The following is a 27,125-nucleotide window of genomic DNA, read 5'->3' on the forward strand; positions in this document are numbered from 1 at the left end:
CACTGCGTGCAGAATGCAAGAGCACATCTGTGGCATGTGGGGCCCTGTTTTTGTTTTCCACGACTACAGGATTTAATTCTATACATGTCGGACGTGCAAAGCTAGAAGGTCGGAGCAGTTGCAGCTGTAGGTGGGAGGTATCGACTTTGGTTCGATATCATTTCTTTCTTTTTTTACCACCTTCACCTCAAATTCCATGCCTTTGGCTTCACTTATAGAGGGATTATTTGTTTGTCAACAAGGCCGGATGCGCGCACAACTTCAATGTAGAAGCACAGTAGACTATAATGGTTTGTCAACTGACGTGGAGGAGTTAACCACCTAAAGATGCATTTTTAAACTAAATATCAGCACTTATACGGATGTTACAAGGCTCCCAGGTTTGTGAAATAGCAGAGGGTGAACAGATATTAGGTGGACAGTGTAATCCAGCGTGTACCCAGAGAGCAATTTAAACACACAACTGTCACTCGATGCACTATCCATGGACACTTACCAGACTGTGACAGACCAGGATGTAAACGTGTGTCAATAAATCAGAAAACCTTCCCAAATCAAAAAGGGCACACAGACTGCTGAATCTGAGACCCGGTTCATAATAAAAGAACCAGAAACTACGTCCAGAGTTAATTATTCACCCGTAGACGTCGCTGGTGTTTCAGTGTAAAGTGTGACCCTGTTAACTGGTAACTCTTGGCCATTAATCACAGATACTGCCGGCTGAGAGTCACCAGTTAGCATGGTCACTAAAAACTCCAAAACACGTGTTGCTCTGTGACGGTCAAAACTTGATAGACATCGCCTCTGTTGTATAGTATCGGTTCTAAAAACTGACCACAGAACAACCGTACATTTTATGCTGACAACAGGTTGAATTTAGTGTTTAAAGGGATAGTTCAGTTTTTTTGAAGTGGGGTTGTATGAGCTCTATGTGACCACTAAGGACATTAGATACAGTAGAAAGTTGTCTCCTCTCCCTCAGTAAGACACAGACTGTAATCGATGGTGACGAGGAAATAGACGCTAACAGGGAGAGACGGTACCAAATTCAAAGGCTATTTGTCACTCATTTTGAATTTCCTACGCTGCCTCACAATCCTTAGAGTACAAACAAAAGAATTACGATACTTGATCAAACTTACATGAGGCTAAAACCAGCACCCGAAGCATAGCTTGTTTACATTCCCTACAGCTGAAAGGAGGAGGGGGGACGGAGCGCACTAGCGCTGCGCGGAAGGACACATGACCAGTTAGTTAGGTCCAGATAAATGTTTATATTAACGAAGACTTAATGCACTTAAAAAATATTCAATGTAGCGTACTCTTAAACTGTGGTATAACTTTTTGATTTTAGTTCTTGTAGGCAGAGAAAATAGCCTTTGAATTTGGTACGTCTGTCCCTGTTAGCGTCTATTTCCTCGTCACCATCGATTACAGTTTGTGTCTTACTGAGGGAGAGGAGACAACTTTCTACTGTATCTAATGTCCTTAGTGGTCACATAGAGCTCATACAACCCCACTTCAAAAAAACTGAACTATCCCTTTAACTCGTCTGAATGAGTGGAGCTGAACACTGCTTCCCTGGTCAAGATGCGTGCGCATCTTTATGATGACTTAGACAGATAATCCCTCTATATGTGAACAGACCTAGCCACAACATGTAGTGAAAAATTTATCAATCCAGTGTTTGCAGAACAGTAGATGCTCTCTAGCCACAGTGGCTCAAAACTGTAGGCCCTCCTACAAAAAAAGTCTCCTACGACCATAGTGGATTTCCAAAGAGAAGTTCACAATTTGGACTTACACATCGGATTTTGACGACTTATAGGGTACGTACTTGAACGAACTAGTCTTAGATTTTTTTCTCAGATCACCTCCAAACTTGGCGTATGTATCCTAGACACATTGACGATGAAAAGTTATCAATGATTTTTCCTCTGTGATGAAAAACTCCTCCCTTTTCTGACGTTTTCTTTTTAATTCTGCTCAAATATCTCCCAAGCCGTCATAAAGCATCACTGATCAGGTGATGTCCCAAAGTTAAAGGCTGTGTCTATGGCGCCACCTCAAACTCGGAAATCTTGCCATGAACTTACATTAACTCTGTCATATCAAGTCCAATCCCCTTCAAATTTCACACACCATCAAGGTCCATCTCACCACACTTCTATGACCTCAAATCTCTGCTGCAGTAGCACCACCCTCTGGTAATGCATGATAGTATCTTTTACATAAAATTGTACAATCTGTTTTTGAGGGACACTTATCACCGCTCGTGGCTTTAATTCAGCTTATTTTAGAAAGTGCAAATGATACAGCATGTACACACGAGGCCTGTGCACAGAAATAAAACAAAGCGCTGCACCAAACTGAGAAAACTACTTACACTGAAGCTGCACGAGCAAAGTGGAAGATTTCTCATTTGCCATTTCTCAAGTTGAATGCTGCGATCTATGCTGTTGCACTAAGTGAAATTAGATCACCTTGAATATGCAAAAGCTTTTTGTCCTTGCACAGACATAGGCACTTGTCATTTCTGCAGAAATGTTCACTTCAGGTGATAACCCAGCATGATTATGAATTCTTATGTCTCTTAAAACTGATGGACACACTCACACAATTGTGCTTTCTGAGAACAGATCTTGTTTTGGGAATCCTTGATAGCATCTCTCATTGGCCACACTTTGCTGATGACCTTACAGAGGATGAATGTGTTGAAATTAAAATTCCAAAAAGAGCCTTCTAACTCAGAGCAGTATAAAGTAATGTGCCAACAAGATAGAGAAGAAACTACAGGAAGTGTTGCAAGGTTTACGTTGCTCTTAGTGCACCCTCAGGTGTCTCTTGATACCAGATAAGTGGTCAGTGGTCCTGATGGCCTTCCTTACGAAGTCCGCCAGAACCTCTTTACATCTTACATGCTGTTGTGCCATTTTTTTTTGCATAAAACAACTTACCTATTGACCCCAGTATAGAGCAACCCCAATTATAAGTGATCCCCCTCTTTTCAAGACCAGTCTCCAGAAAAAGACTGAGAACCATAACTTGGTTTCCAGCTACATTTATTGAAATTATGGACTCACGATCTTTGGACATTACGCCCATGACTCCATATTTTTGGGCTGCCTGAAAGTTTTTAAACATCTCTGCTTTGACCATCACTATCTTAAAATCAGCATCACATCTCTGCCACAGTTGTCTATTAACTTGCCCAACTTTTGGTCCACTTTGGACAATCACTTCGCCTCTCTAAGGCTGTATTCAGACCAGAAAAGTCCTTTGGTCCACTTGATTGGTCTGGATCAAAAGCAGACTTTATTTTTTTCGTTTGGTGCGGTTCTTATTCAGATTGTACTTTTTGCAAGTGGACTATATTCTGTAAACACATCCAGGTGTGTGACGATCAGTGCTCTCATTGGACAGCACTGACAAAGGGCGGCACACAGAGTACAGACCTGGAAATGGAGGTAAACATGTGTTTGTGCTCTTATTAGAGCTGCTAAATCATTTTCAGTTTCAAGAGCAGCTCCTTCAAAGCAGCTTAACAACACCGTTTACAATTTAGGAACAGCGAAGACGAATGATCGCAGCAAGGAGACGCTATGTTCTGCGTGTCCTGACCCACAACATGCTAGCAACAGCGTTGCTAAACAGAAGACGGAGGATCAGGTATGAATCAAAGACGGTTAGGTTACGGTGGCTTTATAGGCCCAAAAGGTGCATGTATCCTGTAGTTAGTTCGGTTGGACCTTGGTTTGTATTCAGACCTGCACCGCAGAACCACGAACCGCACCAGAGTTCGTTTGGAAGCGGACCGAGACCACCTCAAGGAAGGAACGAAGGAGACAACGCTATGGCACATGTTGAACTACAGATGGGTACCTTTCACATTTGAAACGATACAATACCGATGCCCAGTACTTGGCAAATTGCCTACTCTTCCACTCCCTTACAGTCACAAGGATATGTTTAGCTACCTAAACATGGTACCTTCTGATTTTACGTGAATCAGTATCCGGGTCTTTTGACATAATACGGTTGGTTCCTAAAAAAGTACCTAATTCAGTACCCATCTCTATGTTGAACACACAATATGAAAGTGAATCTCCCTGGATTTCATTTGCAAAAAAGAATGATCCATCTATTTTATCTGGTTTCAAATCTACCACCAATAAAATCTTAATATGCAACTCATAGTGCCAGGTTAAACCAGCAAACAACGGTTTCAGCCCCAAATATTTCTTATCCTGCATTCTGAACTATTTGTCTTTGACCTTTTTTGCACCAATTTAATCTTGTGTTATGCCCTTTCACAAATTTACATCATGATTAAAAACATTCATTTAAAGGCCTCAGCTGTAAGAGTTGTTCAGTGTCTGCAGAACGTACAGAGCTTCAGCTTCATACAAACATCCTAAGCACAGTGCAGCTGTAGTTTAGTGAGATCTTCATAGATATAATTTGTTTTTGCTCATGCACCTGACAGAAAATGTAAATATGTGAATTCTAAATCAATGCTTTAAAAGCTGAAAACTTCCAATGTACCAGTTTCTGTTGCAGGGTTGTTTCACAGCACTCTGCAGTCAGCACTGGAATATGCTGAGAAACAGGTTGCTCGGCTCGTGTGTGGCCCTGCCGGAGCCCAGGCTTGGAACCAACAGAAAATCTGCAGAACGAGTTTAAGATAGCTTTTAAAAAGATGCTCCTCACACAGCTCGACTGAGCTCGGCCAAATCTGCGAGGAAGCATCAGAGCAAATCCCCAAATCCACATATGCTGAGCTGATAGAGGAGACGCAGAGCTGAATTCAGCGCCAAAGCACTGACTCGGGGCTGAATACTTATTCAAATTGGAGATATGACATAATAAAGCAGCATATTTCTGTATAATTTCTTTATTATCACTTTTTTTAACAAATAAAAGAGTGATTTTATTCAGGAGGAAGAGAAAGTCTTTTCTTTGAAGGTTGGCTTTGAAGAGTAAAGTAAGATGACTTCTTGTTCAGAGAGTAGATGTGCTCATAAGTGTACCTGATTTATATCAATAGCATGTTTTTTATTTAACTTCATGTAAGCCTTTTTTGCAAACTCCACAAACACCCACCCACCAGCTGGGTGATGTAATGGTCAGTATTTTTTATTAACATCAAAATATGACGAAAGTATGTTCTAATGGAAAGACAGAGATATAGGGTAAAAAAAAGCAAAGGGTTAATGAAAATAAAGAGGTAGGGACGGAAGGAAAGAGGGCAAGAGGTGGAAAGGAAAGGAAATAAAACAGAGAGGGGAAAAGGAAATAACAGGAAACAAATGGAGGGAAGGGAAAAAAAAGGTAAGTAATAGAGATAAGGAAAGGGTGGAACTGGATGAAGAGAAAGGCAACAGCAAAAAGGAGGGAAAGAAAATAAAAAAGACGGGGAAAAGAAAAGAGAGGAACTAAATGAAGGAAAATGCAACAAAGAAAAGACGGGAAGCAAAAGGGAAAGAAAGGGAAAGGAAAGGAAATAAAATCAAATGGAGGAAAAGAAAATAGAGAAAAAGAAACCAAAGGAAGGAAAAGAAAGAGAGAAGAGGAAAGGAAACAGAAAGGAAAGGAAAGGAAAGGAAAGGAAAGGAAAGGAAAGGAAATGAATGAAACTAAAGACAGAGAAACCTAAAGAAGGAAAAGAAACTAAAGGAAGAGAAACCAAAGGGAGGAAAAGAAAATAGAGAAAAAGAAACCAAAGGAAGGAAAAGAAAGAAAAAAAGGAAACAAAACAAAACAAAAATGAGAGAAGGGAAATGAAGAAATGAAATGAACTAAAGACAGAGAAACCAAAGGAAGGACAAGAAACTAAAGGAAGGGAAACCAAAGGGAGGGAAGAAAATAGAGAAAAAGAAACCAAAGGAAGGGAAGAAAAAAGGAAACAAAACAAAATGAAAAGGTAAAGAAGGGAAATGAAGAGGAAGGAAAGGAAAAGGAAGAAAAGGAAAGGAAAGAAAAGGAAAGGATAGGAAAGGAAAGGAAAGGATAGGAAAGGAAAAGGAAAGGAGGAAAATGAAGAGAAAGGAAAGAAAAGGAAAAGAAAAGAAACTACAGAAAAAGAAACCAAAGGGGGAAAAGAAAAGAAAGGAAAGGAAAGGAAAGGAAAGGAAAGGAAAGGAAAGGAAAGGAAAGGAAAAGGAAACCAAATGAAGGTACAGAAAGAAAAAAGAGGAAAGTAAAGAAACAAAAAGGATTTAAAGCCAAAAACAAGCACTTTAGTGCACATTTTTTTCCCACCCAAGAGAGCAGTTTATTATGTTGTAGCCAAGGGGACAGTTAAGGAGGTTTGCCAACCAGCAGGGCATTTCAGCTCTGGTTTTGGTTCCTGAGAGAGCACTTAAGTGTGTGTTATGCCAGGTCCGTCCTATCTGAGAGGATGGTAAAAAAGTATCTTTTGTGTCAAATTTATGAATTACATCTGCAGAAAGTTCACAGTTATATTTTATCCATCATGTGGATTAAACATTGAGAATCTGACAAAACGGGTCAAGTTAGCTGAAAAACTATGTGTCTGTGAAGCCGGGAGAACTTTAACTAACCAGTTATTACACAGAGTTTGGGGATTAAAAATGTAAGATATGTCTCTATTCTAAATGTTTTTATGATCTAAAACAAAGTTGTTATTGATTTTACCTGTTTTTGAAAGTTTTGAGTGAAGTTACACAGTGCTAGTCAAAGAGAATCACAACCTTATGTAATTTTTTTAACAAAATACAAGAATTAAAGTAAGATAACAGTATAAGGACAACATTTTTCTTCTCCTGCCATCATTTCTGCATCTTCACAACCACCATATATGTTTGTTCCAACATTTCATCATCTGTTTGAAAGTCTGGTTTAAGCAGCGACAATGAAATACACTCAAATAAAACTGCAGCCTCCTCCAACTTTTTCTGGCGAAGATAAAGTTGCTTTTTTTCTTTTCTTATGGCTGTGAAATGTGTTTAACAACAGGGAGCTTATTTTCAAAGCAAAACAGTCACTTTTCATGCTGCTAGAAGAAATGTTCTTCATTTTATTAACACTTTACGAAAGAAAAATTCAACATCTCTTAAAATGAAAAAGAGTCTAAAGAGCCTTTTTTCTGGAGATTCTATCAGTCTGTGTCTGTTTGAGGCCCAGTCAAGCTTTTGGCTCCAGGAATCGCACAAATTCCATCTGGGCAACACACAGTGACAGTCTGCGTGTTTCTCGGTGCCACATCCACACCCACACACACACACACACACACACACACACACAAAGGAGCCTCCATTTATGAGATCTGGAAACGGGTGCAGAATCAAACGCCCCGGTGTGAAGGCAGCTTCCAGCCAAGGCCGACACCTCTGGTCTCCGTGGAACTATCGCAGACTCCAAATTGAGCTCAGAGGTAACTAAAGAGGCAGTCAGAGAAGCGCAGTAACGCTGTAAACACCTCTGACAGGGTGATTCTTAATGGTGGAAGATGCCTATCAGAGCTGCGCGCGCTTACTCTTCCACTGAAAGACCATTTACCCAGGAAGCTGGAGTGTGTTCCCTCGGGCATTAAATGAGTAGCGATGCCACGCTGCCACTGCAGTGAAGAGACTCTGACACGGCTAATGCTCGTGGTGGGTCCTGATGGACTCTCTGAGAGAGTGTGCATGTGTTTGGGTTCACTAATTGCTCCGGTGCAGGTTGACAGTGGGATTGTCAGGGCCTGTTAGCGGGAGAGTTTCACCGGGCTACCTGGGAAACAAGCTAATTGAGCTCTGAGTTCTTGCTCATTATTGGTTCAGAGTGTATCAAACGCGCCAAAGGAAGAGGATCTGTAGCACACTCAAGGCCAGAGAGAGTTTAAAAGCTGTTTCCACCGTAGTAAACTTCACAGCAGTCCCAGCAGCAGAGATATATGGAGGGATAAAGCTACTTGAGGCCACACGCGGCACCTGTACCCTTTGATTCCCCGTGGTTACACGGTCATTACTTCACCCAACCCAAATCTTCGGCAGGCTGCGTCCCCAGCGGCTCTTTGACCTTCACGTTTAACTCAGAGGGACTGTTAGAGTCGTTTTATTCTGAGCTGTAAATTCATCTAAATCAGGCAGTGCTAAGTAGAGACCATCAGATTGGGACTTTTTCAGGGCAATAGAAAAAAAAACAGATCGGGTGAGACTTTAACTCAAAGTTTATCTGTTCTATGCAGACTGTGCTATGTGTCAGCATGAAGAACTCTGTAAAGTCGTCCAAAAGCAGCTCTCCTTATTGTTTTTTTTTTTTTTTTTTTTTTTAAGTTTAGTTTAGTTTTAAGTTGTGTATTTTAGTCAACAAAAATAATTTGAGAAAGTCTAAAACTGCTTTATACAAGTCATCTACTGACCTTTTATCCACCAACCTCTATCATGAGGGTTAACGTTGGGTTAAGCCATTTTTGCTAACTCCACAAAAAACCTACAAATGTCTGTGACAGACCAAATTACCAGCTGGGCAATGTAACAGTCAGGCTTCTCATTAACAGTAAAGTAAAACAAAAGAATGTTCAAGTGAAAAGACAAGATAAAGTGCTAAATAATAAAAAAAGAAAATAAATGAACTATAGAGAAAAAGAAAAGGAAAAAAGGGAAAAAGGGAAAAGAGGAAATGAAATGGACAGGGGGAAAAGAAAAGGAAGGGAAGGAAAGGAAAGGAAAGGAAAGGAAAGGAAAGGAAAAAGGGAAAAGGAAACAAAAAAGAAATTAACAGAGGGAAAGCCAACCAAGGAAAGGAAGGAAAGGAATGAAGAAAAAGGAGACGAAGGGAAAGGAAAGACACCACTCGAAAAGAACCAAAGACAGGGAACAAAAGAAAAAAGGAAACATAAAAAGGAAAGGAAAGGAAAGGAAAGGAAAAGAAAAGGAATGAAAGAAATAAAATAAATGGAAAAGGAAAGGAAATAGACAGAGCGCAGGGAAATAAAGGCAAAGAAAAGGGTGGAACTGAAAGTAGAGAAAGGCAACAACGGAAAGGAAAGGAAGGAAGGGAAAGGAAACACATGGAGGGAAGGGCAAAGAAAGGAAAAAATGGAAAAGGAAACAAAAAGGAAATGAACAGAGGGGAAGCCAACAAAGGAAAGGAAAGGAAAGGAAAGGAAAAAGGGAAAAGGAATAAAAAAAGAATTGAACAGAGGGAAAGCCAACAAAGGAAAGGAAGGAAAGGAAGGAAGGGAAGGAAGGGAAGGGAAAGGAAAGGAAAGACACCACAGCAAAATAACCAAAGACAGGGAAAGAAAGACAAAAGGAAAGGAAAGGAAAGGAAAGGAAAGGAAAGGAAAGGAAAGGAAAGGAAAGGAAAGGAAAGGAAAGGAAAGGAAACAAGAGAAAGCTTTGAGGGGAATGAAATGAAAAGAAACAGAGGAAAAGGCAAAGATGGGAACTGAATGTATGAAAAGGTTATAAAAGAACCTAAAGCAAAGGGATTGGAGGACAGGAAATAGATAGAATGGAGTATAATATAATAGAATAAAAAAAAGAATGTTAAGAGGAAAAGGTAAAAGGTGAATGGAGAAGAGTCTGATTGTTCCTAAGGTAAAGATGCAGGCTCATTACTATTCCTGTGTATTATACATTAGGCCCTGTTTTTCAGTTCATAACCACATCAGCATAACAGCTTAGCACCAATAAAGACTTGAAAATGTGTTAGAGGCCCAAAATTAAACAACTCAGACTTCTTCTTTTTAAATAACACCAGTTACCTTACTTAAAAACACAATTTCCAGCCTTAAATAGTTTTCTTTACATGGAGCCAACATGTTCATGAATAGTTTCAGCGTGGAGCTCCAAACTGCAGCACTGAATTATTCCTCTGTTGTGGCAAATCATTAAAGGCGTGAAAGTGAGGCTGTGTTTTCTTTCAAATATCAACAAAACCAAAGAATAGATAATGTTGCCTTTGTAAATATTGGCTGTCTCCCTTTTGTTAAGTGAAACAGCATCCTTGTTACTTGCAGGCAAGTGAGAGCCAGATAAGCAGGGTTTGAATCACGGTGCGCAGCAGGAATTATAGTGAAGGTAATAGTTTTGTTTTGGAAATTATTGTCTGTTTATCTCTTCTTTCTGAAGAGTGTGGAAGTGCTGGGTGCAACCTTTTATATGGGCACAAAATGAGCCTCAGAAATATTTAAATTGAAAGCACAAGGCAGTGGATCCACATTATAAATACAGGCCACCTGGCTTTGTTGAGAGATGACAACAATGCATCAGAGTGTGTTTGTTTTCCACCAGCTCACCTCTCTCTGCGTCAGCTTCTGCTTGTCAATCTGCTTGACCTTGGGACTGTTGGCCAGCAGGTGGCGTAGTTTGACGTAGCTCTTCCACAGCTTCTGGTACCTGCGGATGGTGAAATAAGGAGGTCAGGAGCTGGCTGACAGACGTCCATCTTAACCCCCCCTCCTTCCCTGGCTCTCCTGCTGGGCTACACAGCATCAATATTTCATCTTCAGCCTGCCTGATATTAAACATAATTTAACAGCTGCCTGCGGCTTTTATTGCATTAGCTGCGTCTGTGTGTGTATGTGTGGGTGAGGGCGGCATACGCAGGAGATTCTTTGTGTTTTCAGCCGACCACATGCACTCTGCCTGACATTCTCACCTTATTTTCTGTTCCAGTAAAGAAGCTGTTCGTCATGAAACACGGAGCAGCTCTGACACATGACCCCGCCGCTATCTCACAACCTCCTCCTTCTCATTTTCCATAAAACCTCCGTTGTCTTTGCGCTCATTTGCATGTGAAAAGACTTGGGGAGTTATCGGCAAGGTGACATGTAGCCGCCATACTAACCACCTCCCCTTTCTCCCCCCCCTCCTCCTCTCCTCTCCTCTCCTTCGCTCTCTTTTCAATCAGACCTCCTGATTGATGCACTGAGGGCCGAGTGTGACCGTTCTGCTCCCATTCAGGAGACTTTCTCCTCATTTACTCAGAGTTATTCAATTATGATTGGTGGGACGGAGGGGTGAGGTTGGTGGGGTTTTTTCGACGGGATAGGATGGTGCATTGACGGAGAGGAGAGCAGAGAGGCATACAGAAAGAGGAGGAGGAGGAGGAGGAGGTGGGGTGTACTGTGGAAGAGGAGAATTATAGAGCTTTAATAGTGGGGACTTCATTAGAGACTGAGACGAGGGAATGAGACGGCTTTACCGCCTCGATTATCAGCTCACCACCACCTCCGCACTGAAGCTGCCCGAGCGGACGGGAGGAGGAAAGACAGAGCCGTACAGGCAGACAGAGAGAGTGGATCCAGCCTGGGAGGCCCCCTCGTCCCCAATCCGCTCCAATGACCTTTCCACAGATCCGCTGTGTGCTCTCAGGGTAGCGCTGCCGAGGCCCTCGCCACTCCCTGCGCTTGCTTTCATTAGCATATGCTGCCTCTTCCTTCCTCCTCTGTTCATACATGCTATCTGTAGCACAGCCGGCTTCATCTATCTGCTGAGGTAATTGCTTTCAAACACAGTTATCTGTTACTTAAACGCTCTGTAATGGCCCTGTTCAAACATGACAGCACCATTAGGGACAGAATCACTACATGTTGGTTTATGGTGGGTGAGGAGCGACGGGGAGGAAATATTAGATTTAAAAAGAAATATTACTGCTGGTGATTAATTTTGTTGTTGAATTACATTTATTAGGGTCCTCGGCCTGAGCCAGGGCACCTTCTAGCAAGGCTAGAAGGTGCCCTCGGCCGAAGGCCGAGGGCACTATTGTATTTCGTCCGTTTCTTTTTTTTTCTTATTATTCCACACCGTCAATGAACGCTAATTTGACCCCCTAAACATGCTCGAAAACTCACCAAAATCGGCACGCACATCAGGATCGCCAAAAAATTCGAGAAAATACCAAACATGACCCCTGACATCCCATAATACTCTCTAGAGAACCAAAAAACCTAAAAAAAAAATACACAAAAACACACAAAAACGGCCCTAGCCGCCACTAGGAATGTCGTAGAGAGATGAAACCAACACCAAAATTTTCAGCTCAATGAGACACAAAAATCATACGCTGCTACCCTGGACCTATCTCCAACAGGAAGCCGGCTATTTTGCCTTTCAAAATAAGAGTTTTCTGCATTTTTTCCCTTTCTGCAAAAACTAAACCCGCTGAAACCAAAAATGGTACATGCTTGAAAATACCATCACATGACAGATTAGACCCTGCTCTACAAAAGTTGTGAAGGAAGTTGTTGTTTCGGGCCCGGTTTTCGAATGGCGAGCCCTCAAAGCCGCCGACCGCTTTTGGCCGATTTAGGATTTCTCCATGTTAGCAGATGAGGAGAAAAGATTTCAGGTCAAAACACTCATTCTACTAGTGCCGCATTTGGGCCTCTAGACAAAAAACTAAAAGTCATAGAGCTTTAAAAATTACATGGTTGGATTCCTGACAAAATTGTCTACAACCATATGATATTTTTACACAGATTAAGCCAACATTGTGGCCCACAGGGCAAGTAGTTCGGCCATTTCTCTAAAATACAAAATCCATTTCTAGCACTCTTCCATCGGTGTTGTGACACATTAGGGCTTCTAGAGAAAAAAGTATAACTCGTTCAGCTTTAAAAATGCCAAAAATGGATTCCTCACAAGCTCTACTATCAAATATGATATTTTTGACACAGATTGGGGTAAAATTGTGGACTCGGTGAGGATTTCTTTACGTCCTATGGTATCAACGATACGTTGCTATGGTATCAACTGACTCCCTGACATCCCATAATATTCTCTCAGAGCCATTAGGCTCACTTCCACCTATGCACAGCAAAATAGCCCTAACTGGGGCTAGGAATGTCCTAGAGAGATGAAACCACCACCAAAATGTTCGTCTTATTCTGTTGGACACAGTGGGGCCAATACCATGATAGTAGGGCAAAACCGGCATGAGCCCCGAGGACCCGTCTAACGCTGCTTGCAGCTTTAATTATATTTGTGGCTTCATGACAGATGGTTGTGAGGAGCTGTTCTCTCACTGCTCAACCACAAGAGCCTGGATATTAACAACACTTCTGACCACCCAAGATTTTAAAACCCACAAGGTTGTCATCCTCAATCGATGATTTGGCCAATCTCTGATCAATCTAACCCTGTGTCTGATCGGTCCTGTTAACACATGAACATTTTAATGTTTAAAGTTACATGCAACCAGTTGCTTTTGATGTCATTCTACAGCATCTTACGGCTGAAATACACCAGATCTATCTGCAGTCCGTCTCCACTGACGGATCAGATAGGTTTCCATTCAACTCAATCCGTCAACTTACACTGGATCCGTTGTGTTGCAGTCCGTCTGCATAGCTAGTCTCACGCTTTAACTCTATTACGATTTTTGGGGTGCCAGGTCGATTTTCATTGTGCGTCTTAAACACCAGACCATGTGAAAAAGTAAAATGATAATGTCTACAGATTATATCAGGAGCCATATTTTTCCATAAAACACCCGTCACATGAGTCAGAGAGAAACATTTCGCCCTCTGCTGGAGAAAAGTGGTAACTTTTTTTCTAATCCAGTTTATAAACAAAGACTGAAATGATGAATTTGAATTTGATAAAGAATCCTAATTTTGATAATGCCAAACAAAAAAAAACAACCTGATATATTGATTTTTGATTTTTTGTCCTACCCCTGGTGGCTGGTCCTTCATGTGGTAGGTAATTCGCAGCCATCATATTTTTGACAGAGGTGTGACCCATACATTCAGCGTAGGGAAGATTGAGCAGGACAGGAAGTCGCGACCGGAAACTACCTTGAAACATCCAGTGACTTTCGAAATAAAATGTGCTGTGTCAAAATCAGTTTGTATTTAGCTTGACTACGACAACAAACGGGCATAATAAGCGGAGCCAGACCAGTCTTTACATAGCAACCTGATGCATCATTCTCAAACATCTTCAAGCTTCTTTTAAAAAGATTTAAGGGGCGAAGATGGACAAGCTGTTTAGGTCACGCCCTATCAGGTTTGCCCTTGAGTGGTTGGGTGGCTGGGTGGGTTCAAATCCAGTCTGTGGCCTGTTTCCTGCTCTCTCTACTGTCCTAACTTGTACAAGAACAAAAAGGCATAAAACGCATGGATGGGAATCAAAAATCAGCCTCTGTTGAGAATCAATAAGAAATGTTCAATCCATCTTTATCATTCGTCTTTATGCTGAACGATTCCCTTACCAATTCTTTACACTATACCGGAGCTGCCGGACCTTACGTCGACTAGTCTGCCACAGATATATTAGCTTAGCAGTTAGCTAACTTTTCCCAAGAAAACTCTGTTTGAGTATTTTCAGCTTGAAGTTTTACTGAACTTACAAAGAAACGTACATCACCCTCTCAATCCAGAGTCATATTCAATAAATTCAACATGGTATAAATCTCCTTATTTCCCCAAAATGCTATAAACAAATTAGCACTAGCTTGATGCTAACGTATATGGGAAATTGCATTGATATGCTGGCGGTTAGCATACATTGGTGCATCTATGGCTTAAGAATAGAATTTCAACTTTCATAACAGAAACATATCAGTTAGTCCTCTTAAAATACTGAGAACTCCAAATGTCAAAATACTAAAAGGCAAATGACAGAAAAGTTATGTACCGACTCGTGTTTTCATAACTAAGACGAGGTTCCAAACAACTTAAAATAATGCTATAACCACTTCAAAACACTAGATGGCCTCCTTGAGCCAATAACATTTTACAAACAGTACATCAACGTCACATGACGTGCAATTTTTACTCATTTCTGTATATCTACCTACTGAAATATCCAGATCCAGTGACCACTTTCATATTTATTCACTTATAAACTCAATCAAATGTTGTTGACACAGAAAACTTGTTAGGCTACTTTTTGTACACAGAAAACTCACGGGAAAAATTGGAAAGGGACTCGATAAAGAATCTGGTCAATAAGCGGAATCGATAAAGGCATAGTTTCAATAAAATCTTTCAATGCACATCCCTCAGTCACTAGTTACACAAATCTCAGCCTGTAGAAAACAAACAGCCACGTGAGAATATGACCTACAGTGGCAGTAAAGTTATGTTCACTTCACCAACATTTAAAAAGTCAACAGGCAGCATTGTTCTCTACAGGACTGGGATTCATCATCAGCAGATATTCAATATTTTTTTTTAAAAAAAGCAGAGAATGGACTCCAAATCTGTCCACTTAAACTGTTCTAATTTAATTTTAACTGCCGGCCAACAAAACAGAAAAATCTCTTTGTTGTAACTCATCATTTAGAAGGGAAATGATACCAGGAACAGTTGTTGAATCACTGTTTTTAAACAGAAACTATTGACAAAAACAGTCGTTTCACTCCACACTACATGCGAGCTGCCAACCTTTTGTTGTTGCAATAGATATAAACGCTGTATTCTTGTGTGATTTGGCGTTTTCACTTGGATCCAGTACAGGCATATCAGTCATTTGGGGATGGCAGCTGATGGGAAACTGCAGAGGTCTGGGAGGCCAATTCACTGACTCTCTCAGGGGAGTCCGGTTGCTTTCTAAAGAGTCGAGTCGCAGCTGTTTCTAGTTCCTTTTCTTTATTCTTGTATAGATTTTCCTGTAATGTCAGACGGTTAAAATGACAACGTATCACTCATCCTCCTCGCTTTGAAGATAAGAAATGACAGGAAGAAGGATTTTCTTGCATATTACAAGCATAGATTTCATTTCCTTGCCTGTATTTTCTCTTCGTGCTCATGAAGCCTTTACATTAACCCCTCTTCACACATACGGGTCTCACACGGGATGTGTGACAGTATGTAGTTCATGACGAATGACTCCTGGCTCTGCCCACATTCAACGCAAACACTTCAGATGTGTCCATTGGAAAATGTTTTTTTCACACATGAGAGACAGCCAATCATGCTAAAGACACTTTGCTCTTGAAAAGGAGGTAAATAGTGGCTTTTTGCTCTTGTCAAGTATGTAAAGAAAGAAAAACCTGAAGAGGACGGCAGCTTTTGAAGTCCATCCCTTAGACGGTGAGACTACTTCATGGTGTAAATTATGGGCTCAAATTCAGTCTCATGATAAATATCTCGCTCTGAATTCTTTGGATTAAATTGGATCCAAGTTAGATGTTTAAAAACAACCCTGAAAAAATGATACTTCTCTCCCTTCTTCTGCTTTCCTTCCTATGTGCCAATCATAAGCTCTCCTCTCCTCCATCATGTCGCCCTCATGCTTCCTCCCTCCTTCGCCGCCTCTCCCTGTCCTGTTCCATCCTGCTCTCTTTTCTTTACATTCCCTGACCTCTGACACGCCATCATTCCCACCTCAGCGGTCCTGATGGAGCTGAAACAAGCTCGAGGAGCGGCCCTGAACACAAACTCGTCATGCAGGGCGGCGTGAGGGGGAGAAGACAACACAGCTTCTTCAGTCTCCCGAGTTAATGTATGCCGCTGCTGTGTCCGAGGCTCCCTCTCTGTGGCATTGCCGCCGCCGCAATCAACACCGACTCCTGCCCTCGCTACACGCATCATTAGCAGTGGTAGGAAATCCTTTTCCGCTGGTCTCTTACTACTCGTTTCTGCATTGCCTAATGATGTCCCAGACCATCCATAAATTTGTCGTTGTCTGTCGCTTTGAGAAGTTTGACATGGCAGCAGGGTGCTCAGGGATGAAAGAACTCGGTGGACAGGCGGCTAAAATGTAGCAGCGGGGGAAAGAGGACATTAGAAGAGGGGAGTATCAAGCTAGTTCTGCCTAAATGAATTTCCTAATGATCCTCCTCTTGTTTTGCATCTTCATCAACCACATTTCTCTCCTGAGTGTTGTGAGTCAGACCGGATATTTGAGTTAGAAAAGAAATCCACAGGTTTAAAATTAGAACACAAGTTGTGTAGTGACTTTTTGATTGGCGCTCGGTGTGGTGTTGTCACATCTCCCCGAACACCTCAGAGACCGCCGCTCAGATGATCTAATACACTGCTTCTGTTAATTATGCAGCAGCACAGTACTGTATTCCCCGCTGCAGCCCTGTGGCGTCTCTGCCTGTGTGTCTGCGTGCGTGTGTGTGGCATTACTATTCACGAGACATAAACCGCAGCAGCTCCCACGGCGGAGGCACCCAGCGGAAACCTGGGACCCGTGACGACGCATGTGAAAATGTCACGCCACTCGTTTTCTCATCCTTCTTTTCCCTGTATTTTCATATCTCCCCTCCTCTCTGACATATGCCGTTCTCATCCTCCTTGACGTGTGACATGAGAGACTCTGCCGTCACAGAGTCCTGGGAGAGCGCCAGTGAATGAGGATTTAGGGAAGGAGGGAGACTAAACACAGCGGGTGATGGGCTGCGTTTGTACTCACATGGGTGGCTGATATTTGTGTTTAGGGTTAACAGGGTAATAGAATTTCATACTTGGGAAATGTAGATACTAAATAAAGCAAACACCTCTGAAGATTGAATGATGGGGTGAGCAAAAGCTTCACGGTGCTCTGATTTATAACATGTTAGAATGTGGGTAAGCAGACTTATGTTATTCATGTGTTTTTATCAGTATTTGGTACATCGCCATGTGGGGCGCAAGACAAAGGTCACTGAGGGCAGAATGAATTCATTGAGTAGTATCACATCATAATCTATCAATTAGTATTGAATCGTATCGTATTATGCTTATCAAATTGTATCTTTTCCTGTATCACAAGCCACAATATCAAAATGCGTCATACCTTACAGAATTGTGTAGCACCATATAGTATTTTGCTGTATCCTATCCAACCATATCACATTATATTGTACCGTACCTTGACATAACAGATCGGTTCAATACGTACCTCCTATCGTACTGTTCCATTTAATTTTGTACCATAACAGACAGTTTTGTACCAAACCATATCACAGTGTATCTATTTGTACCGTATTGTATTTTACTGTATCATATTATATTGTACCGTACCGTGCCCTACAATGTTGTACCGTACCTTATGGTATTGTATCTTTTGTAGATAGAATAGAATAGATTAGAATAGAATAGAATAGAATAGAATAGAATAGAATAGAATAGAATGTATTAATCCATTAAGGGGAAATTCAGGTGTCAGGCACTCTATCACATATTGTACCGTACCAAATCCACCGCATTGTATTGTACCATTGTGTACCATACAGAATCTCACAAAATTATTCATATCTTATCGTACTGTATCATTTCATTTCATACCATATTGTATCCTATGGTATCATGATGTATATTGTACCACATAGTATTGTAATGCACCGTTTCATTTCTCACCATATTACACCATATTACACCATACCAAGTCATGCCATATCATACTGTACCATATTGAATTGCATCTTTCCAAACCATATTGTATTGTATTGTATTGTATCGTACTGTATCATTCATTTTAATCCCAAATTGTCTCGTACTTTATTGTACCGTACTGCACCACAATGTATATTTGGGCTGTTACAAACTGTTAAGCTCTACACCGTACCATACCAAAAAGTATCATATTGCAGCTTTTGTACCATAATGTACCGTACTGCATCTTATTGTATCATATTATACCAAGTGGTACCGTACTTGACAGTTCCTTACAGTACTTTGCAGTACCATACTTAAGGGTATTGTGTCACATCTTATTGCATCATATCATAATGTGCCGTACCAGATTGAATCCTACCATTTCATTTCGTACCACATTGTACTATATTGTATCACATCATGTCTTGCTGCACTGTTACATACAGTATCACACCATATCCTGTACTACTTTACTGTACTATACTGTATCATATTCTGTCAGTGTTTCATATATTGAATCAAACTGTATTTTATTTCATTAAATTTCTTTATTATGTTGTATCATATCGTAAAATTAGTACCTTGTCATGCTGTATCTATTCCATAATTACAATATATCTTATCAAACTGCAGCATTTCATATAGTTTTGTTATGTGGTATCATATTGTGCCACATCCTATTAAATTGTATCTGTCAAAACATTATAAAAGTAAAACCTTGTATCTTTTTTGTATTCCAAAGCACATGCAAAAAGCTGTTTTTCTTGTTTACTTTCTTGTGCAGAAAAAACGTAAAAATGTACAAACACCCAAAATAGGCTGAACTGAACTAGAAAAAAAATTACTTTGAATTATTTCTGATTTATAAAAACAAGTTTAAAGCCATGTCTTTTTCTAGAAAGAACCTGATCTCTTTTTGTTTCTGTTCATTTATTTGGTATTTTGCTGTTTTTGGGACATTTTTGGCATGGGTCATCGGAGAGTGCTGCGGAGCCCCTGGCAAACCGTCTGCAAGCCAGGAAGCAAAGAAAAGGTAGCACTCAGGTGACATTGCTGTCTGTCACCTATCTGTGTCTGTCTGCAACAGACGCTAAAGGGCAACTTCTGTGTCTGGATCAGACACCAAGCAGTTGTGACAAAGTGTCAGCGTTTGCCAACCCGTGAATGAGAAGAGTCGGCTGTGGCGTGGCTGTATGGGAGCTGCAGGATGAAGCATGGCGCCAAAAAATGTGGCAACTTCCTGTAAGGTTGTCTGATGATTTGCTGTTGTGTGTTAATGATGTTTTTGTCATTTCTGAGGGTTGAAACTGTGTTTTTAGGATGTTATTAAGTTTCCTTTTTCTTTGTGCATGCGTGTGATCTTACTGTGGGTCTCCGGCGTAGCTGAGCTGAGCGGGCCTGATCCCAAAATGAACGATGATGGGGAAGGTGATGACGTCTGGGTTGAACTGCTCTCTGTCCAGCTGGTCGATACGCACAGAGCTGGGTTTCTGGAAAAAAGGTCAACACACGAATAAAAAATCCCATTTCTATCTCCACATGGCAGCTGTCGTTGAATCACTTCCTGTCAATGCGTGAAATAAATAATCCATACCACAGGGCTACCGTAGGGATTGGGTGAGCAGCGGGCGTCTAAGGATAAAGCGTTGTCAGAGTTGGCGAGCTAACTTGACGCCCTTATCAAGACAAAGATTGACAAGCAACATGTCCTCGGCTGACTCCCAAACCACGGTTAGCCTGTCAGGCGTTTTGCGAGATCAAAGGAAGGAGCTGTAGCATAAGGCGTGATGAGCTGCGCGGCAGATGGCTCGAGGCTCGGGCTCACCTTGACATTAGCCGCAGCTCGCTGTCATGTCACAGGCTGCATACAAACTTTGATTCGAGGGCGAGGGGTCACCAGCCAAGTTTGATTTCGCATTTAAAGCGACATAATCAGGTTTGATTGGTTTGATGGAGGCCTTGATGATTGCCCTGTTTACAACCCTGACGCAAATACATCTTAAATGCTAATTTCTATATACACAGGGCCATTTAGCATACACTGCTCCTATACCTCCACTTTACTGCATCAGAGCTGTTTGAAGCCTGATGACATTTGTGCCCTTATTTGTCGAACATGCCACTGTGTGAAATAATCACTGGAGCATGGCGTGTTTGATTGGCATCAGAACCCCATTATTTACTCCAGCATGTATAAGTGACCTTGACATAACACAGGCGGTACAACTTCTGCAAAGTGAGAGCGGGCAAGGAGTGAGGCAGCCAACAAGCTCTGAAAGATCATTTTAGAGCCAAGGATTGGACATCGTCTAACTCCATATCTACGAAGAAGTAAAACTAGACCCCTCTAATAGATTCATCAGTGTCAGATTTTGTTATCACTTTCTGTTTCCTGACATTTCTCTGTTGCTAATGTGTCAGTCAGGAAAATAACTGAGTGCTAAAACAAAAATGTAGATTTTATTTGGTGGTATGACTCTGTTTTCAGAGCCCTGTGCTCTTCCATGTGCCCATGTGGAAGCCAAACCTAAGGTTGGGAGAGCACACCTCTTTCCTCTTTCAAATTCACGCATAACAAGCACAGGTGGGGAGAAGGGGTGGAGCCAGGATTTCAGTTCTGGCTGGGCCTAAAAGCCGCGTTTCCACCAAGCAGTCCGGGTTGGTTCGTCTCGGTACGGTGCGCTTTTAGCGGCGTTTCCACTGACTCAACCCGGGACAGATCCCTAAAAACCGAGACGAGCCGTCCCACTTTTTTGGGACCCTTTCGTATGGGTGCCAGACTGAACAGATCCGCTCTCGGGAGGTGGAGCAACACACTGCAGACTGTTGATTGGTCAAAAGAATCGTCACTTACCCCGACAGCAGCTGCATTTCTCCTGGCGGCACACAGACTTCTCTGAAACGAAGCTTGATTGTTCTTTGTAACAGAGAGTTACATGAAAATCACAGAGTGGACGAAATGCTGCATGTCTTCCATCCGTGCTCTTTGTTTACTGTGTCGCATTTTCTTCTTTGTTGGACTTAATAGCGGGGTAAGCTGCTACGGCGTTGCACTATTGTTTACCAGCTGCAGCTTCCGGCATCCGGCTTACACGCCGCCCACCACGACAGGGCACAGTTTACTGTGGAAACGCAAACTTCAGACTTAACTGTCCCAAACCGTACTTAACTGACCCGGACTGCTTGGTGGAAACGCAGCTAAAGTTACAAAAGTTTGTAGATCATTAATTTAATTGATAAAAATGACTGACAAAATACCAATGTTACAATGTGTGGTTTTAAAGCAGATTTGGTTGCTTTTTTCACCTTTAAATTTGCATTTTTGCTATATAAGCTGTGAGAGCAAGGGCAATAAGGTTGGTTAAATAAAATAGATAAAAATCTTAAATCTTTCTCGAAATAACGCTCTGGTCCCGCCCACATGAAAGTGAATGTTTCATAACTTTTTTTTTTTTTTTTTTTTTTTTTACCAGCAGGCTAAAAAACATGGCTGTTTTTACAAAGACAGAGCATCTAGCGTTAACAAAACAAACACGAAGCGACAAAATTTTATCATGCTCTTTCTAAACTGATTCAGAAATATAAAAAGTATTTTGAAAAAACATTCAGGGTGGGCCTGGAACCTTTGGGCCCACCCATAATGACGCCCCTGGCTGGGAGAGCAGCAGCACAGAACTCAGAGTCCACAGTAAGTGCTCTCAGTAGGGATGTAACGATACACTCAACTCACAATTTCCGATCATGGGTTAATGATGCAATTTTCTCACGATTATTTTTAGCAAAATGAGCTCGAAGACAAAGTATGACTGAGAAAGATTCTTTCAATAATTTTTGCAACTGCAAAACACAAACCACGCAGTGAATGCATAATTTATAACACACACACACACACACACACACACACACACACACACACACACACACATATTTTTAAATGAATAAAAATTATTTTTTCATATTTTTAACAAATTAAAGAGAACTCCTTTTTTAATTCTCTGAGGTAAAAAAAAATCCAGTGAAATTATATTTTATCTTGAATAACATAAATCAAATTAAAAACATATTTTTAAACAAATCTTACATTAAGATAACTAAATAAATAATACAAATAAACAAAATCACTGTCAAATTAACGGTCTCTGGTTTGCATGTGTTACTAGTTTGGGATTTACATGTTTTTTTAAGGAAAACAGCCCTCTGCTGTTTAGATTTTTATCTCAGCAGATTTGAATCTTCACACATTTGTGTCAATTTTTAACTCGGTCCCAAACACTCAGACTGAAATTGGGAAAAGGACCTTTGGGTACTCTGCACCCTCAGCTCTGAACCAGTTGCAGAACAACATAAAGCTCAAGGAGCTAGTGTCTTTAACTGTTTTTGAATCTAAAATGAAAGATATGGAGGCTGGTTATTTAAGATGTCGGTGTTTTAGCTTGGTTTGTCTGAACAATTGATTCCTAGAACATGATTTTAATCCATAATCTTGTGTTTTGTTGGCTGTGCTTTGTCTCTTTTTGTGCTTCCTGTCTGTGAATCTGTGTTTTTGCTGCTGCCTGTCTCAGCCAGGTCTGGCATGAAAAGGAAAAGGAGGTTTTTAAATCTTAATGGGACCAACCTGGTTAAATAGAAAAATAGATAAATGGAAAAGTGGCATTCTTGCAGGGCTCTAATTGTCAGTTACAGCCCAGTTAAGGCCAAAATACACTAGATGTGTTGCTGTCAGTCTCCATATCATTGAGTTCTGGCAACTTGGACTAGTCACATCCTTCTATACTTCATGGATGCCGGAGCAGTGACGTCAATTTGCATAAAGCAGATCAAGCAGGACAGGAATGCGTGCACAGAAACCACATACAAACGCCCAGTGACTTTCAAAACAAAACAAACTGTGTCAAAATCAGATCGTATTTAGCTTGACTACAACAACAAACTGACATAAGGAGTGAAGCCAGGCCAGGAGTCAACATGTTTGAGGTTTTACAGCCCAACATGAACGAGGAGAGGATCAGCATTAAGGTGGGAATCAAGGGAATCCTCCATCTCCAGACTCAAAGTGGAGTTGCTTCACATCTGAACACAGCCTGTCTTGTTTCTCAAGTAAAAAGTTGAGTTATGAAACCCAGAGAGTGACGTCTAAGTTGACCACTGCTGACCACTTCTCCCCGATGCTCTTCTTTTTCACCTCACACACTAAATCTCTCCAAACAGCCTTTTTAACAGACTTATTTTGACTGGCAGACCAATCTTGAACTTGGTCTAAGGATGTAGGACTATTATACACCCACCTCTGTGGAAACCCTGACAGCAACAATTCAGCCCTGCCAGGAGGAGCGGTTGACTCAATAACTCACCCAGGCCAAAGGTTACACAATCATATTCACCGTTCATATGCAACCTTTTAGCTAGCAATGACATCTTCACCTTTAGCCAGACACAATTACTGTACATCCTTTAAAATACGGGCCAGACAGGAAGGTTAACCAACTTGATCGTGACATAAAAGCTACGGCCCGAGTGGTTTTGATGACAGCAAACGCCCTTGGGGATAATAGGTGAGGTGGCTAATGTCACGGGCTAACAGGAGCAGTCTTATTCCTGCAGCGTCGGGGGTGGGGGTGGGGGGTGGGCTGCCCTTGGAAAAAACAAGACAAGGCCACTTCCTGTCCTGTCCTGACAGAGATGCTGAGGCCTCACCATGCCCGGGTTGGTGACGATCATGCCCTTGCACTCCTCCGCGTATTTCTGCCACTCCAGCTCCTCCCACTGCAGCATGTCTGCAATCTCCTCCTCGGGGACCAGCGGCTTGCTGCTGCGCAGGAGGTACAGCAGCACCTGATGCATGGACAGCACCTCCTTACCTCCATCTGAGATAATTAACAGACAGAAAAAAAACACGCTAAATGAATGCATGTGCACACAGGGGCTTAAAAACACAACCACGAGCTGCAGCTCATCAGGGATTTGCAGAATGAGTTGGTTTTTCTTCTGAAGCTGCAGTTTATGGATTTAAACGAGCGGTGATATTTTCTGGATGGGAAAATGATGCTCAGAGCGTCTGCACAATGTTAAACATCCTCAACTCAAAATAAGGATTAATGTAGGGGCAAATTTTGTTTTGAGGTAGCTTCTGCCATCTTCATCCGGATTGATCTGCTTATTATATCCATCGATAAATGTTGAAGTCTGCGAAATGTCAAAAAATCGCATCACTAAACTGAAATACAACAGGGAGGAACAGGAAATCCTTGTGTTTAAGAAGCTTGAACCAGGAAATGTTTGACATTTCTGCTTGAAAAATGATACAAACAGGACATTCATTATTTAAGACTATAAATTTCCTTTCCTTCTACCTGCAGTTACAGCCCTGCTTCGTCTGTATAGTCTCCTTAAAATGTGTGTTTCTGATGCTTAAATACTTTGGAAATGTCCCTTTTTCATCTGGTACAACACTGATGTCATACCAAACAGAAACAGTAGACACGCACGCAATCCAGCAGGTCAGATAGAGCCCGTTTAATAGACACTCATGCAAAATTGATTGACCTCCATTTAGCAGCATTCAAATGGACAGACACACAAATACCTCCTCCCCCTCTCCGTCCTAGAAATGCATTAAAAACTATATCAAACCCACACCGCACTCCCACAGTAACTTTCCAAACATTATCATGCTCTCACTGTACCTCCCTGTCTCCTCTCACTCTCAGCCTCAGCGTGGATCACATCACAAAACATCACAAAACATCACATTGGACCTTTTTTTTTCATGCTTTTGTAAAGAAAAAAAAAACAGCAGATAAGTGTTTGTAGCCGACTAAATTGGGAGAGCTGGGAGAGAAATTGTTTTTTGATGGAAAGAAGGTAGGAGGCACGGCTGTCATAACAAAAACACTGCAGAGGGACGATGGAGCAGCAGCACCATCATGTGTGGAGAAGATGAACGCCACGCAGAGACGCAGCAGCTGAGACGCAGCAGATGAGACTCTGCTTCTCAGTTTGAAGAGAAAATGACAGAAAACGAAGGACAGCTGGACGCAGACATGTAACGACACGCTGCTTCTTCTGTTTTCAAACACTTTTACGCTTGATGCTTGTGCCAAAGCTGGCCAGCAGGGGGAGACAGATTAAAGCATTATTCTGCGTACAGTTTTTGGATCTCACCTGGTAAGAATCTGACGAAACGGGGCATGAAGTGGAAACGCTGGCATCCAGAGGCCTCAGGGTCCCATTCAGGACCTAAAAGAAAGAAACAAAGATGTTTATTTTTACAGCTCGAGCTTACTACATCACTTTAAACACAAAACAAATTTATCAACAGGATTTCATTTATTTTCTTTATATGTTCGAGTTTGTGTTCGAGTGTTTTCTTTAAAGGGGGAGACAGGATATGTGGGGAGCAAAAAGTTATTTCTAAGAGTCAAACTAGCGACCTCTGCCTAGTGGACTGTAGCTCTGAGCATTGAGTGTTCAATTTAATCTCAACACCAAATGGGAAACCACATTTTTAAACCATTTAAGACCCAAATTTCCAGACTTCTTTTTTTTATTCCAACCTAAATCCTCAATGTTAGACTTGTTATAAAACTGTTAAAGTATAGTTTGATTCCTCTGCAACCCTAAAAGAGAAAAGTTGTACGTAAAGTGTTATATTAGCTGTATGCTGTGTTACTGCAAGGCATTTGGTACAAGAAAGCCCTGAAGTACTTCTACCCACTGTGACAGCTCATTTAACTTTTCACAAGGTACATTTTTTTGGTGTAAAAAGAGATATAAATTATAAAAGTCCACATTCGTGGACATTACATTTCTGCCTTTTAGGCCCATTATACTTTATTTTTAAAAACTTTAACAGAATAGCCACGTTTAATCATCTTTTGGTGAAATCACAACATTACACCCATTTTAGTGAATGAAACAACATATCATAGTACAATAACACTGATAACAAGCAACTAATGAAGGAGTCATAACACAAATAATTAAACTTCCTGTACAATATGGATGGGTACCTTTCACATTTGAAACGATACAGCACCAATGTTTGGTACTTTTTTGTGTATATGTGGTAAAAAATATCAATTTGTTTGACAATAACATAAAAAAAATCAATTTAATCTTGCAATGCTGTGTTCATGTTCAGCATGGAAAATCACCAACTCTTCCACTCCCTCACAGTCACAAAGATGTATTTAGGTACCTAAACATGGTACTTTTTGGGTTTACATGAATCGGTACCTGGTACTTTTGACAGAATTTGGTCGATACCTATAAAAGTACCCAATTCGGTACCCATCCCTACCGTACAATGCCCAAGTTAAGTTATTTTACTTATTAGGTCGTACTTATCCCTAATAGCAAGATGAATTCAAAAGTGCACGCCAGACAAAAAGGTCTTAAGAGGTCAAGATAATGAAAATACATTTTTTTCCTCCTTAACAATGTCTCTTTTAAATATAAGTAAAAATATAATTTAAAAGAAGTAAAATAACTTTTTAAATGCCTGTTTCTGGATAGAAATTAAAATATTCTTCTGTATCTTTATTCACAATTATTTGAACTAATCTCACAAAACTGAATGAAAATATAAGAAATAATTTTCTAACTCTATTGAAACCTACACTGAGAAGAAACCTCACGTTTTAACTATAAGCATTTTATTTTTCCATAATCAAAAAAAAAAAACTGAGAGAAAAAAAGAAAAAAATATATCACACTGAAACTCAAAAAGTTTATTTTATCCACACCAAAAACCCAAGAGCCAAAAAATATGACTATGAGGTTTAACATTCCCTCCAAATCAGTGTCAGTTAGGCAAGGATGGTATTACTAAAGATTTTTACAAGACAAAAAGATTGGG

At 40.9% G+C, this 27,125-nt stretch overlaps 1 protein-coding gene across 1 annotated transcript in view; it reads right to left on the reverse strand.

Moving 5' to 3' along the window:
• Positions 1-27,125, reverse strand: part of drosha (drosha ribonuclease III) — a 176,415-nt gene that overhangs the window by 130,692 nt on the left and 18,598 nt on the right. The window contains exons 12-15 of the mRNA XM_074693775.1: positions 25,430-25,504; positions 23,963-24,132; positions 19,634-19,758; positions 10,250-10,349 (exon numbers count right to left, since the gene is read on the reverse strand). Coding sequence (XP_074549876.1) covers positions 10,250-10,349; positions 19,634-19,758; positions 23,963-24,132; positions 25,430-25,504 — 470 coding nt within the window. The remainder of the gene's footprint in view (positions 1-10,249; positions 10,350-19,633; positions 19,759-23,962; positions 24,133-25,429; positions 25,505-27,125) is intronic.

Source organism: Halichoeres trimaculatus, unplaced genomic scaffold (assembly GCF_033239565.1).
Source record: "Halichoeres trimaculatus isolate MK-OKI-2021-1 unplaced genomic scaffold, fHalTri1.1 fHalTri1_scaffold_18, whole genome shotgun sequence".
NCBI classification, from domain to species: Eukaryota; Metazoa; Chordata; class Actinopteri; order Labriformes; family Labridae; genus Halichoeres; species Halichoeres trimaculatus.